Below are 13,982 nucleotides of genomic sequence, written 5' to 3'. Positions count from 1 at the left end.
GCATGCACGCACATACTGTACACACACACACACACACACACCTATTGTAAACGCTCTGGAAAGCCTGTTTGCTGGGCAGCAGGATGTAAGCCAGTGGCAGGCAAATGTCCATCACACATTGGCTCTGGGCCACACACTGGGCCTGGAACTGACACATCTCTTCAGGATCTGCTGGAATGACCATCTGAGGAGACCAGACCAGTCACATCACAACTCTGGTATTTCATGGAAAAGAAGCAGGTGAACATTTAATCATGTTTGCATGGTACCAGCATACCTCCTCAGTCTCAAACATAGTACGGTTGGAGGAGAATGGAGAGCTGGTCTTGTCACGAAGCTCACAAGGACTCTCAAAGGACATCGTCCCCAAGTCCCCGACCAGGCCAAGGCCTAGTCCACTTAGACCTCCTCTTGAGTCCTGGGACTCGCCTCCGTTCACACGCACCGATATCCTAAGAAGACGAAGAATGAACCAAAATGGACAGGGGCGAGGAATTAAAATGTAGCAGATTTATTTATAAAATGGTAGCATCATATTTATTCTTGCGATAACTACAATAATACACTTATTCTGGAGTTTTGTGGACCTATTATGGAACATGACAGTTTTATTTAATGGTGGGGATGGTAGTGATGAGACAGGAATGAGTCTTGATTTCTCCCCATCCTTCTCCTCACACCCAACACTAACCTGGGCAGGGATTCTTATCCTCACACCCAACACTAACCTGGGCAGGGATTCTTTATCCTCACACCCAACACTAACCTGGGCAGGGATTCTTGGTTCTTCTTAACTCTGATACAGGGAAAGGAGCCTCCCTCCCAGCCCACATATGATCCTGGAGGAGACAATTCAAGATCATCATGGTGTGGAAGAAAAAGGAAATAAAAAGATATATAAATGTATAATAATTATTAGTACCAGAATGTGTGTGTGTGTGTGTGTGTGGGTACAATGAATGTATTTATTCATTGTATAAATACAGAATTTATACAATGAAAAATAATACTATAGATATTCATATCTGTAGAACCAATACAAATACAACTAACTACCATTATGAAATCCCCCACCCACCGTGCATGTCAGTGAAGGAGGCCTCTAGCAGCTGTGTGAGACAGGGAGCAGGGGGTTGGCCGGGGGCTACATGTTCTCCCTGGTGGAGGTCTGGGGCCTCCTGGTGCTTCAGCTCCAGGTCCGTCAGCTCCAGCACCAGAGTCTCCTGCCGCACGTCCCGCTGGCCTGGGGGCCGCCGCATGGGAAGGGGGCGCAGGTCTGGTACGGGGAAGCGGAGCTTGACCACGGCGTGGGGGGAGAGGAGCGAGAAGGACGACCACAGCTCACTGCTCTGGGTCTGAAAGCGTGTGTAGCGGGGAAGGGATAGAAATGGATGAGAAAAGCTATCCGTCTCACACACACATAACATGTATTACCGAATGGTCTACCTTTTAGGAACGGAGAAACAGGAGCAATATTACCATGGACATTATTATTTGTGCAGCAGAATGTACTGTGAAAGGCTGTCAGATGGCAGCAATGTAAGTTGGGCTTGTTCTTGTTGCATGTTCCAAAACAAAAACAACTGGTAGCCTACTGCTTTGCTTTGGAGTTGATCGTATGGTATCGGAATTGAGAGTTGAAAATATGGTGGTCAAATGCGGAAGTAGACCGCTCTTCCGGGTGTATCAAAACGCCACTGAGCAACTTCTATTGAAATGAATAGCGAGGGGCGGGGCGAACGCTCCGGTTCGGCCTCTATCCTTTTATTACCAGTAGCAGACGAGAGGTCTACTCTACGGCACCATTAACCCCCTCTTCACCACCCCGCGGCTATCAACGGGCTCTACCTAGCCGCCCGAGCATGGTCGGTCGGCGTTCGAAGCTATCCTACAAGTCCCGACCCGGCAACACAGCAACATCTACAACAGTTTGTCGGCGATAGGTCAGCAAGAGACGCTTTGCAACCACTTCCGCAGCCGTGGTGGAGAGCTAGCTTAAGGTGTTCACCTGTGTGTGTATAGGTCCAGTGGTTTGTGTAGGACAGTGGCTGAAGGCTTTTCTCAGGCTCCCCAGGCGATTCAGGACATCCAGGTCCAACTCAGCGCTCAATTCAGCCAGCTCTACTCTCACCTCACTGTCTCGACGTACAACCCGCTGCTTACCCTGTGTACACACACACACACACACATTACAACCTTCTCTTAGTATAACAAATATTTTAGTTTGGAAACATAATTTCACCTATACAGTACAACAAAAACAGTTTCTGATCACATTTTCATGCAGTTGCTCAAAATTGATTAATGGCACTGTGCCCAAGAAATGTTGTGCTGAGGTCCAGCAGTGTGCGAAATTATCTCCAGACACACAGTCAGATGTCTAGACTCCTGCAGAGATACGCTGTCAAAAATACCTGCTACCAAGTTATATTTTTTGGGAAAAAAACATGAGTCGAGCCGTTACCATGCAATGGAAAAGCGCCATAAGACACAGACTCTTACTCAAGAATCTTTATGTGGAAAATGCTGTACATTGCAATGGGCACATATAATCTCTCTCACTCTGCATGCTTGCGTGTAATACCTTGCGCAGGTGTTTTTCAGTGAGGCCATAGTGTAACTTTGCACAGGGTCTGGCTACAGCTCCCACTGTGAACAGACCGGCTTTCTGGAACTGCAGCAACTAAGACCCAGACACAGAGATGGACAAGATGTCAGCTCACTCACAGCACATTACTGTAATAGATGGTTTCAAATGAGATAGAGGGACAAACAGGTGTACACAGACATGCAGCCACACACAGAATAGATATAGAGTATCAATAAATAAAGATTTGTTGAACATATAGAGTATACAAGTATAAAACCAGACAAAAAAACAGGCATATGTAGATAGATATACGGTCTGTTCTCTACCTCACTGTACTGAGGATTGCTGTCTTCCCAGAGACACTCTAACAGTTCCAGCCTGCTAAATGAAATGTCAGAGGTCACAGCCCGACTGTGGCGGCTCCCACTCCGCATCTCTAAGGCGACCTGTACCGCCGCCCCTGTTAATCTGGGAGTAGGAGTGACAGAGAAAAAGAGGGGCAAAGAGAGAGAAAGAGTCACTTGTAAGCCACAGTGGGCTGCCTGTGTGTGTGTGTGTGTGTGTGTGTGTGTGTGTGTGTGTGTGTGTGTGTGTATATGCGTGCGTGAGAGAGAGAGAGAGAGAGATTTTTTTTTTTTTTTTTCAGGAACTGTCTGTATGCATGGATACAGAAAATACAAATGTTCTTGACTGCAGTTTTAAAGTCCTGGAAGAGTACATGTCATTTCTGCCACCGTCACTTCACAATACGCTGTATGCATGTGTACCTGAGGTGGGAATGCGGGCAGGCTTTGGCAAAGTTTCCTCTCAGACGACGGAAGTCCCTCTCACTAAACATGCTGTCCTTGAAGAAGGCCAGCTCGCGGAAGAACACCTGAGACACTTGAGCCAATGAGGAGGCTCCGTCGGGCCCGGGGGGTGGGTCCTCCTGCAGCAGGGTGAGGGTGAGACCACCAAGCGTCAGCCGCAGCAATGCGTCGGGTTTCAGCTGCTCTGTCCGGTTGGTGTGAGAGCGCCCTGAATAGGAGATGTGATGGCACACCAGATTCAAGAAAGATTCATTTGTCACTCCTTCATACCATGTGCAGTGAAATGTGTGTGGCATGCTCCACAGACTGTGCTTTATATAAATTATACAGTATAGGCCTTTTTAGACGGGGAGCGTGTGACGAGGACGAAAACTACAAAAGGGTGGGCCTCAATTTCCGACTATTATTTAGTCTCAATATGTCGTGATGCAATATCCAAGTTATCATTCTGAGGCCTGAATTCACTCAAACCCTTTGTGGTGCTGCCTGTGATCTCACCTCTGGCTCGGCTGCTAACCTGGGACATACTGGACAGAGACCCTGCTACAGGATAACGCCTGGGGCAGTTCCCCATGCTGCCCTGTGAGGGGGAAACAAAACGAGAATGAATGATACGATATGATATGGTAGTCAGCAGGTCCAGTAGGGAAGCCAAGAAACGACATTTCAAATTGTTTTCAAAATGCCTGTCAATACATTTCTTTCCCCAACACGCACGTGGGTGCTTTCCTAAAGAGACTTCAGTTTACAGATGGATGGAGCCTGCACACCATATTAGGTACAAGAAAGACTGGTTGGTCTCACACTCAGGCCATAAATAATATCTAGGGATGTTGTCAGAAATGGGAGGGGGGGGGGGGAGGGGTCTCTGAATTATTTCCCAAGAAGTGACAACTAGCTGTACCTGTGCAGAGAGACTGGCCAGGCTGTGTGTGGACGACTCCATGTCGCTGTCTGACAGCTCACTGCCTGAGCGTGCAGACGTCACACTGCTGTTCATCCCCCCTGGACCCATGGAGTAAAACATCTCTGCAGGGACATCACATGCACACACACACACACACACACACACACACACACACACACACACTTCATATGAAGTTGCTCAGAGGAGATGGACGGCAGCAGTGTTTTACAGCGAAGAGTAAAGGCCTTTTAGGGACACCGGGCATGTCTATGCCAGTAGTGTAAGGTTCCTCTGTGTACTCACAGTGACGTACACTCAGCAGTCAGGGCTACATCTCAAATGTACTAGTGGCTTTTTGGCTCGTGGAGCAGTTTAGATATCTAAATATAGTATGACTCAAAGATATAAATAATAACGGCCTCAAGGTCATTATTCTATACATCTACAATATGGAAATGGCCCAACATGGAAGATAAAGTCATCATATTATCATTTAATTAATGGCTTTACATGACTATATTCATTTTACCCTTTACTTTTTTTTTCTTTTGACATATTCCATAAAATGAAAAGAAAGGGAGCAGGAAGACACATCTTATCAAGATTCGGAATAAGAGAGACCTGTTTAATCAGTAGTTAGACTCTTGGCGGTCAAAGTGAAAACACGGTGCCCATTAATCGTGAGACCTACAGTGGGATATCATAACATATTGACCCCCCCCCCCCCCCCATTTATTTTAATAAACTTTTTCCTTGAGGCTAAGAGCTGTGCGGCCTCATCCTTTTCAACACTTTTTCTTATGTTTACTATAACATATTGCACACTAATATTATATCACATTATATAACAGACGATCTTCACAAATAAATAATATAGTACCTAATATTACATATAAAAACAAGTAAGTGGTATAAGCTCAAAAAGGTGCTGACGGGGACCGCTCCAGCTAACCTCTGTGGCGTTCCGTACCTCCATTCTCCATTCCACAGAGGTAAGGCTCCAGGTCATCCTCGGCCTCCCAGTCCCTGTCCCTGGGACTGGAGCCCAGCTGTTTGCCCAGGTCTTCTTCAATCAGACGCAGGTCGTCTGAATCTAAGGGACGGCTGTGCACTCCGCCAGTCTTGGCCTCTGGCTCTGTGGTGAAGACAAAGAATCGGATTGGTGTGTTTGTGTGTCTGGCTATATAGGTGGGAAGCTGTGTGGTAACTGGTAACATTTCAGGTAATCTCTAAGTAATGTCTCCCTGTGACCTGAACTAGTGAAAATAGAAGATCTACAAGCTAAGTAAGTTGTTTATCAATCTAATTTTGATTCCCGCCTGAAATAACACAGACTCTGTTCCTAACGATCAATGTCTGCTCTCAATCACCGTTTAGCGTCCAAGCGAGCTGCTCGCTCATTCTATTCACCGCTTACAGAGTTTGGAGCTTGGAAGGCTGGCCACATGAGACTCTCTTTCTTTCTTTTTCATTTATTTATTCAGGGAAGTCCACTGAGAACAAGCTCTTTTTCAAGGACATCCTGATCACAGCATAAACAGCACAAACACAATACATATTAAAAAAACCCAATAACAAATATTTGAATCAGAGTACAACATCACAGTTGCAAATAAATATATATAGTATTACATGAAACAGGTGCAGTCGGTATGTAGTGTGGCCTCAAGCACCCGAAATGTCTCTATTGAGACCAATCAAACCAGTTTCAGAGAGTCCTGAAGCTTGTTCCATTTGTGTGGAGCGTAGTAAAATATGTCAGTCTTTCTTTGTTCACTGTTCATAAGTGATCTGGTATATCTAATGTGTGCCCGTGAACGTGTTGAATATCCAGTGACTTTTGGATCTAAAAGCGAGGACAAAGGAAGCTTACCACACAAGGCCTTATAAACAAATAGAATACAATGTTGCTCTCTACGAACTGCGAGAGATGGCCAACCCACATTTTGATATGATATAAAATACAACTCGACTTCAGGGGTCTAAGCCTATTGATGTGATAGGGTATCATTGTACCTGTAATGTATGTACACATCATTGTACCTGTGTGTGTATGGTAAGGTGTGTATTAACATTGTACCTGTGTATGATAAGGTGTGTAGCACATTGTACCCGTGTGTATGATAGGGTGTGTAACATTGTACCTATATCTATGCAGAGTGCTGCCAGCAGGTCTGTCAGATGCGTTATCTGATCGGGAGCAATCAGCAGGTGGACACAGCCTACCTTCCCATCCAACTCCAACTGTGATCAGACAGAGGGGGATATAGGAGCAAGGAGAAGAAAAAGGAATGGATAATTAAATTGATAATAATATATTATTAATATTATATTCCTTTTCAGGAAATGGAAGGGGGGAAAATGAACCTGTGTTCCAATGGATCCTATACAATTATTATTTAGTCACACTCACAAGCTCTTGTTAAAGGTAGAGTACGTGATTTCACTTAATTCAAATATCACTTGTTTTTTTGTTTTGTTGTGATAATCCTCTCTACTATAGAGTGTGCTGACGATTTCCTCCCTGTCCCCAGTTAACCCCTGGGGGTCAAAGAACCTTAGGTTTCGTTTTTGACTCTCTATCCTGATTGGACGAAGGCTTAGGTCCCACAGCCAAAAACGAAACCTAAGGTTTTTTGAGTGAAATCACTTACTCTACCTTTAACAAAATGATTCAAACATTATGACGTGTTGTGTGCTTATGGATCGTCAGTGATTTCTGTGGTATTATTCAAACATTATGACGTGTTGTGTGCTTATGGATCGTCAGTGATTTCTGTGGTATTATTATACATTATGACGTGTTGTGTGCTTATGGATCGTCTATTTTTGCTACGTTTGTGTGACGCCGTCATTATACAAAGTATAAAATAGCATATACAGTAATAAAAAAATGGAGAGAATATATGTATTTATGAGTGATCTGATGATTACGCACGTGCGTGCATGCACGCACGCGCACGCACACGCACACGCACACGCACACGCACACACACACACACACACACACACACACACACACACACACACACACACACACACACACACACACACACACACACACACACACACACACACACCTTTGGTCCGGGGAGCATGTCATTCTGTTTAATCTTCACAGTGGTCTCAATGAAACCGGAGCAGCTTCCTATGAGGACTGGCTGCTGAGGAGAATTAGAGGACAGGCCCTTTCTACCTCCCTCCTCCTCCTCCTCCTCCTCCTCCTCCTCCTGTTGTTGTTGTTGTTCCTGATCTTCCTCATCTTGCTCCTCTTCTTCTTCCTCCCCCCCTTCACTGGCTGTGGTGGAACGTGTCAGGTCCCCTACGAAAGACTCGGTCTAAGACAGATAGAAAGACATGGCTGCGAGTGAGTGAAATGGTAGAATGCTCGTCCCTGCACGATTAATATAATAGATATTAAGTGAACAGAATTATATGAATCCTGAAAACAAAAAACAGTTCACCTGGGTTAGGCTGACCCAGGCTCAAGTGTTATCAGTGAGAGAGTAAAGGCACAACAGCAGGTGACAGAGGCAGTCAGAAAAGTAAAAAGTAATCCATTGACCCAAACCCAAGATTAGAGCGTGCAGATCAATGCCGATCCCAAGTCCTTGACAGATATAATAAAAACATAATGAAGTCATAAAAATAAAAAAGCCAATGTACAAAAGAAATCGTCTTTTACATTTTGTGCCCAGGACATGCCCAAAATAGGGACACCAGGTTGACAAATCGGGACGTATTTGGCAGCTAGATTTATCGGCCAAACTGATATTTCAATTAGGCTCTACCCAAGATTGGACTCAGACCGTTATTGGAATTCATGCGTAATGCCTATCAACGAGACCACAGTTTGACTATGATTGACGATGTACTTGACATGAGAGCTGAATGATCATTTTCCAAAGCGTTAGTTAAGATTTTCAAGGAACTCAATGGATTCCATTCATTTCGGTACGTATAATAAATCAGCATGTAGACTTGAAATTAGCTTGAGAAAGGTAAACCAACAGAGTGGCACCTTTATAAGCAACGCTGCCTGTTTGCGCAAAAGTTTTCAAAATTTAAAATGTAAACAAATTCAAAAGAATTTCATCAAAACACATAAAAGCCCTCACACCTACCGGTACATTGTGTTGTGAGCTTGCAGATCTGCTATTTTCACTAGTTTGGGTCACGGTCAGACATCAAATTTCTCTTTTTGGCTAAACATTTTGGGAACTACTGCTCTACGCCATCTGGGCGCAGATTCCTAATTCTTTACCAGTACACAATAATTTCATAATGGAAGACAAAAATGCAATTAAGTCCCTCTAAAGGAGTGTATAACACCTGTCCAGTCCTGAGGCTCTCATAGTACAGCTGTACAGCGCTGAGCTGAAGGATCTTGTGCAGGAAGGCGGGCGGCTGGTGAATGTCTACAGGCACAGCAGTCTGACCGGCTGGGTCCCGCACTGCCTCATCACAGTACTCCAGCCTGGTGACACACACATACACACGGGCACACACAAAGAGGCATGTGTGGACATGTACATGTTATTATACAGATGAACAAAGGATGTGTATGCAGGGCACACACGCACGCACAAAGCTTGATATACTCAAGAACATTTCATAAACACTATTATTACACTGCTTGGTTGAATGCTTGATTCTGATTGGTCAATCGCCAAATTCAGCGGTGTGTAATTTCTGGATAATGACCGCTCCGCTCTATAACAGACCGCTACCTAATCAAAGGCTTGGAGCACCTGGCTGCACCCGCTGGGCTGCTTGGACTTTATGCTGTACCCAACTTGACAGCCATGTAAACTAACACACACATTTAACCCATTCTGACCTGAGATCAGATTCATACGAGGTTTCCACTGGACACACACTGGTCTGATTAACCCATTCTGACCCGAGATCAGATTCAAAAAAATGTCAGTCGTTCTTCGATTTTTCAAAAATAGAAGACCTACAAGCTCGTAGCGCGCCACTCGGTGGCGCGCTATGAGCTTGTAGATCTGCTATTTTTCAATAGCTAAAGCATAAAAAGATGCTAATACCAAAATGGGTTCCCGGCCAGAATGGGTTAACTAAACAACATGCTTTCAAGAATGTTTTTGAAAACATTTGAAGCGAGAAATGGACGATCAACACTCACTTCCTTGTTTCCGAGGCGACTCGTTGCCTCTGCGGGGCCAACTTGGAATACTTTCGTTGCCGTAAGAAAGGAAATACTTTGTTTTGTTGTCACTTTTGGGTCAATTTATTAATTTGCGTATTAAGTAGCCGTGTAATAAGCGGGATAATGTCTGGCTAGGTCATTGTTGGGAGATAAATCACCCTGTTAGTGAATTATCTCCAAACAATGACCACCTCTAGCCAGACATTATCCCTTACATAAAGTATTTTCACACAGTGTGAATGTTGGCTTAAACCTGGTTAACTCCAACTTAACTTGGTTATTAACCCTTGGTTCATAATGTGAATAGCTGTGTATGTATTATAACATCACTATTAGAGACAGGAAAAAAACAACCCTGCCTGGGATGATTTCAGAATGTACAGTTATTCTGTTAGAACGATGAAATGCAGACAAAGGTGGCCCGCAGTTCACTGACCTGTGGTCACCAGTGCTATTATGGGAAACTGTCAATACACTTAACAAGACGGGTCTGGGATTATTAAACAGCATCAGATTGGGCCATGCTTTCAGAATTGTGATCGTCTAGCCACAATATTGTGGTAGCATGGCATGGGAGTGAATTTTAGACTCTGGCACATGCTTTGCATTTTCACTTAAATATTACAGCTGTGTATTTAATATGTGATAATTGAACTAGTATGGACATTAATAGTTCTACTGTTGTTTGTTTTGATTTGAATATTGCACAATGTCCACACGGGAAGGGCATCCCTCTCTCGCTAATATCTGAATCCAAATTAAAGTCACTGGAGCTCCAGTTTGCAATGTCACAGTTCCTGCTAGCATTTCTGCTAGCAGGAAGCAGGAAGGTGGGGTGAAGAAATAAAGAGGGTTGGCCAGGGATCAACATCCAGCCAGCTGTTTTTCTAGGCAATACTGCACATTTTGCTGTGAAACTTTTGAGAGGTGCGAGTGTGACCTACCGTTTTATGTGCACCTCTAAGGCAACGCCTGTTTCCAGGTCCAGGGGTTGGTGCTCGATGCGGACGATAGTGTCCAGGAAGGTGACTTTAATACGACGGAGGACTGAACACAGGCAGAATGAGAAACAGTCAATGGGTCATTAACTCTCACTCCTCAAAATGAATCTCTGTGTGCTGCTATTCGTGTTTAGATTGGGACACTATAAAGAAGGAAAACGATATGCACATCCCAGGTTCAGAATACGGTGCTGGACCCAAATAAATGACGGAATGAAGAAAATAGTGGAATGTCCGTCCGCACACAATATAGTTCTGCTCCCCGTCTATTTTATTTCAACCTAAATACAACAGCGTTTCGCCCCTCCGGGCTTTCTCAAGTTACATGGGTATGGCCTTGAAATCCTTAAATAGGTGGAACATAACTGGGTGTTGTCATTCAATCAATTGATAAGCCAATAGGCTGTATGTGAAGATCCACTCCAGAGCAATACAAATACATCAATTAATACACTCACGAACAATAGGTTTAAAATACAATAAATACACCAAAACATATATACAATACAAAAGGAATACACAGAGATAATAATAATAATAATAGCGTGGCATGTCAGGCAGGTGTATTAAAGGAATGGTCTGATATCTAGGTCCAAATTCATACCAAAAGGTTTAAGGGTTCTCAATTCATACATCCAAAATGCTTCTTTTTTCAGCAGGAGACTGCTGCCAATGTATCTTAAAGCAGACACATTATGGCCAGCTTGCATAAAATGAGCCGCCACTGCGCATATTCTGAGTTCTAATATCGCTCCGATGTTCGGTGATGCGCGTCTTAAGCGCTCTTGTCGTCATATGCCAGTGAACATGGACACTTTAGCATGTATACTACATGTGTTGATTTACATGAAATAACCCCTTTAATATTATATTTCTTTCTCTGTGTGATTAAACGATGTACATTTATAAGTGAAGTTACATTGTGTGCAATTACCGCATTTATAATTCCCATTAGGGATTTCATCCAGGAATGTTCGGGGTTTTGTAGGTGCCAAATCCGATCTCACCACTAGAGACCTGATATTAGGAGCTCGTTTGAATCAGGTTTGAATACAACTTGTGGTGGGGCTTTAAACGTGTCTTTTAACAGGGGTTCCGTTGTCACAATATGCCAGTGTTTTTTAATGATATTTTTAAAATCATTACCCAAAGGGGAATAGGTTATGAAACACTGGGGTATTTTTTCCTGAACCGGTTTAGCTTTGGGTTGTAAGCATTCCTCCTGGGAGACACTATCAAATTGTTTTGATGCCTCATCAATCCAATTCCCTCAGTAGATATTTTGAGCACAGCTCAAGACTCACCTTTTCACTATTGCTTTTAATTCTTATTCATGTACTCACCGGTTTTATGCTCTATGCTATTGTTTCATTTGTCATATTGCACTGCTTGATTTGCTGCCGGTATTTATGCCCTTTTTTAATTGCCTCAACCTTATTTTGTTTCTGTTTGTTTGCTGATGTATATGTGTGTATATTTTATACGATTGTATTTTATATGTTTGTTCTCTGCCTTGTAAAGCACTTTGCGATGCATTTCTGGCATGAAAGGTGCTATATTAAATAATAATATAAATAAAGTTTATTATTATGAATTATCAGGATGTCCTGTTTTTGTTTTTCATACCTCATATACGCTTAATTCTATTGAATTGGCTAATAGGTAAACTTTTCTTGAATGGTGTCGGGTGATAGCTGTCTCGTCTTAGTAAGGTATTTCTATCCGTTGGTTTTCGATATAAATCTGTCGTAAGTGAATTCCCTTCCTTTGTGACAGTAATATCCAGAAATTCAACTTTGTCAACATATTCAAGGTGAATTTTAAATCACTGGCTTCATTCAAGAAGACCTGAAACTCAATCATTTCCTCAGTTGAACCATGAAATATGAGAAAGATATCGTCCAAGAATCTCCGCCATATTTTAATCTTTTTGAAAAAAAAAGCATCTTTGGGAAAAAGAAGCATTTTGGATGTATGAATTGAGAACCCTTAAACCTTTTGGTATGAATTTGGATCTAGATATCAGACCATTCCTTTAATACACCTGCCTGACATGCCACTCTATTATTATTATTATTATTATCTCTGTGTATTCCTTTTGTATTGTATGTATGTTTTGGTGTATTTATTAAACCTATTGTTCGTGAGTGTATTAATTGATGTATTTGTATTGCTCTGGAGTGGATCTTCACATACAGCCTATTGGCTTATCAATTGATTGAATGACGACACCCAGTTATGTTCCACCTATTTAAGGATTTCAAGGCCATACCCATGTAACTTGAGAAAGCCCGGAGGGGCGAAACGTTGTTGTATTTAGGTTGAAATAAAAAAGAAGGGGAGCCGAACTATATCCTGTGCGGACATTCCACTATTTTCTTCATTTAGATTGGGTCATTGGATAGAGACAGCACACATTGGATAGGGACAGCACCCAATTACAGTGGGACTATTTGCATGTTGAAAATACAGGTACAGAATGTTGTCTATGGTATGCCTAAACTTGTTTCTACGAAGCAGCATGGCTGCTGTCATTTAGTTCAAACAATGAATTATGGCCATGGCAACATGCCGTCTCCCTCACTCACACACGCACACGCACGCACGCACATACCCGTCTCAATAGTTTGTGCAAACATCTCAAGCCCTTCCAGTTGTGCAGGCGGCTCCTGCTCAGGGGGGTCCTTCAGACACTCCTGGGCCAGCTGCATGCTGGAGGTCATCATGCTTGAGGACCAGCCTTGGGAGTCCCAACCCCCACCTGAATGGAAACAAATAAAGCGGATTCACTGATGTGGGTGTGTTCACTGTGGTCATGAAGCTACAGTGAGTGAGTGATTAATAGTCAACCTTCTCCCTATTCCATGACCTGTTTTGTCCTTTTTTTGTTATCGTTGGATAAGATTTTTCTGCACATTTCCATGCTATATTGATGTGGTACCACCATTAGGAGAGATAACAGGCAAACGTCAATCAATATAATAAATTATTCTATCTATAAGGCTCCTTTTGGTTACCAACTCTCCATCATTTAGCTGGGGACTACCTGGAACCCCCCACAAGGACCACTGGTTGAAAACCACTGAGATAGACCAATATCAAAGTTTGTGCCCTACTTTAGTTTATGATTGGCTAATTACACCTTATTATCAAACATAAGCATGGATAACCTGTTTGGCATGTCCCAGGAAACTAGTACTTACATACGCCTTCATATGATGTATCAATTCAGGTTCTATCTCCTGAGCGGTCTACAACCTTAGTCCTACATGCATAAGCATACTTAGCCCTAGAACGGCTCTTGTTGTTACATACAGTATGTACAGTATTTCACATACAGAGCCATAGTACACCCTCCTTTATTTGTGGTAGAACTCTAACATACGCGGCCTAAATGTGATGAATGCTCCGTTTGTACTCACCCATTAAATAATTCCAAAGACGTGGTGTGAAAAATGGTCCTCTAGTTTTATATCCATGTGAAAGTTCTGGCACAAAACGC

At 43.1% G+C, this 13,982-nt stretch overlaps 1 protein-coding gene across 2 annotated transcripts in view; it reads right to left on the bottom strand.

The window, feature by feature from the left end:
- The window catches only part of atg2a (autophagy related 2A), a 32,727-nt gene that overhangs the window by 16,617 nt on the left and 2,128 nt on the right, over nt 1-13,982 (bottom strand). Inside the window, exons 3-18 of one of the 2 annotated variants that reach the window (XM_080774727.1) lie at nt 13,095-13,241; nt 10,424-10,526; nt 8,639-8,783; nt 7,387-7,644; nt 6,451-6,550; nt 5,259-5,441; nt 4,304-4,428; nt 3,898-3,979; nt 3,358-3,607; nt 2,917-3,058; nt 2,585-2,683; nt 2,009-2,164; nt 1,079-1,355; nt 767-839; nt 278-452; nt 42-184 (exon numbers count right to left, since the gene is read on the bottom strand). In XM_080774727.1, the coding sequence (XP_080630853.1) occupies nt 42-184; nt 278-452; nt 767-839; nt 1,079-1,355; nt 2,009-2,164; nt 2,585-2,683; nt 2,917-3,058; nt 3,358-3,607; nt 3,898-3,979; nt 4,304-4,428; nt 5,259-5,441; nt 6,451-6,550; nt 7,387-7,644; nt 8,639-8,783; nt 10,424-10,526; nt 13,095-13,241 (2,458 nt within the window). The remainder of the gene's footprint in view (nt 1-41; nt 185-277; nt 453-766; nt 840-1,078; nt 1,356-2,008; nt 2,165-2,584; nt 2,684-2,916; nt 3,059-3,357; nt 3,608-3,897; nt 3,980-4,303; nt 4,429-5,258; nt 5,442-6,450; nt 6,551-7,386; nt 7,645-8,638; nt 8,784-10,423; nt 10,527-13,094; nt 13,242-13,982) is intronic. The other variant, XM_080774728.1, reaches the window with a different exon arrangement.

This window comes from Protomyctophum bolini (genome assembly GCF_963924005.1).
Source record: "Protomyctophum bolini genome assembly, chromosome: 10".
NCBI lineage: Eukaryota > Metazoa > Chordata > Actinopteri > Myctophiformes > Myctophidae > Protomyctophum > Protomyctophum bolini.
This window is presented reverse-complemented; position numbering and strand designations above follow the sequence as displayed.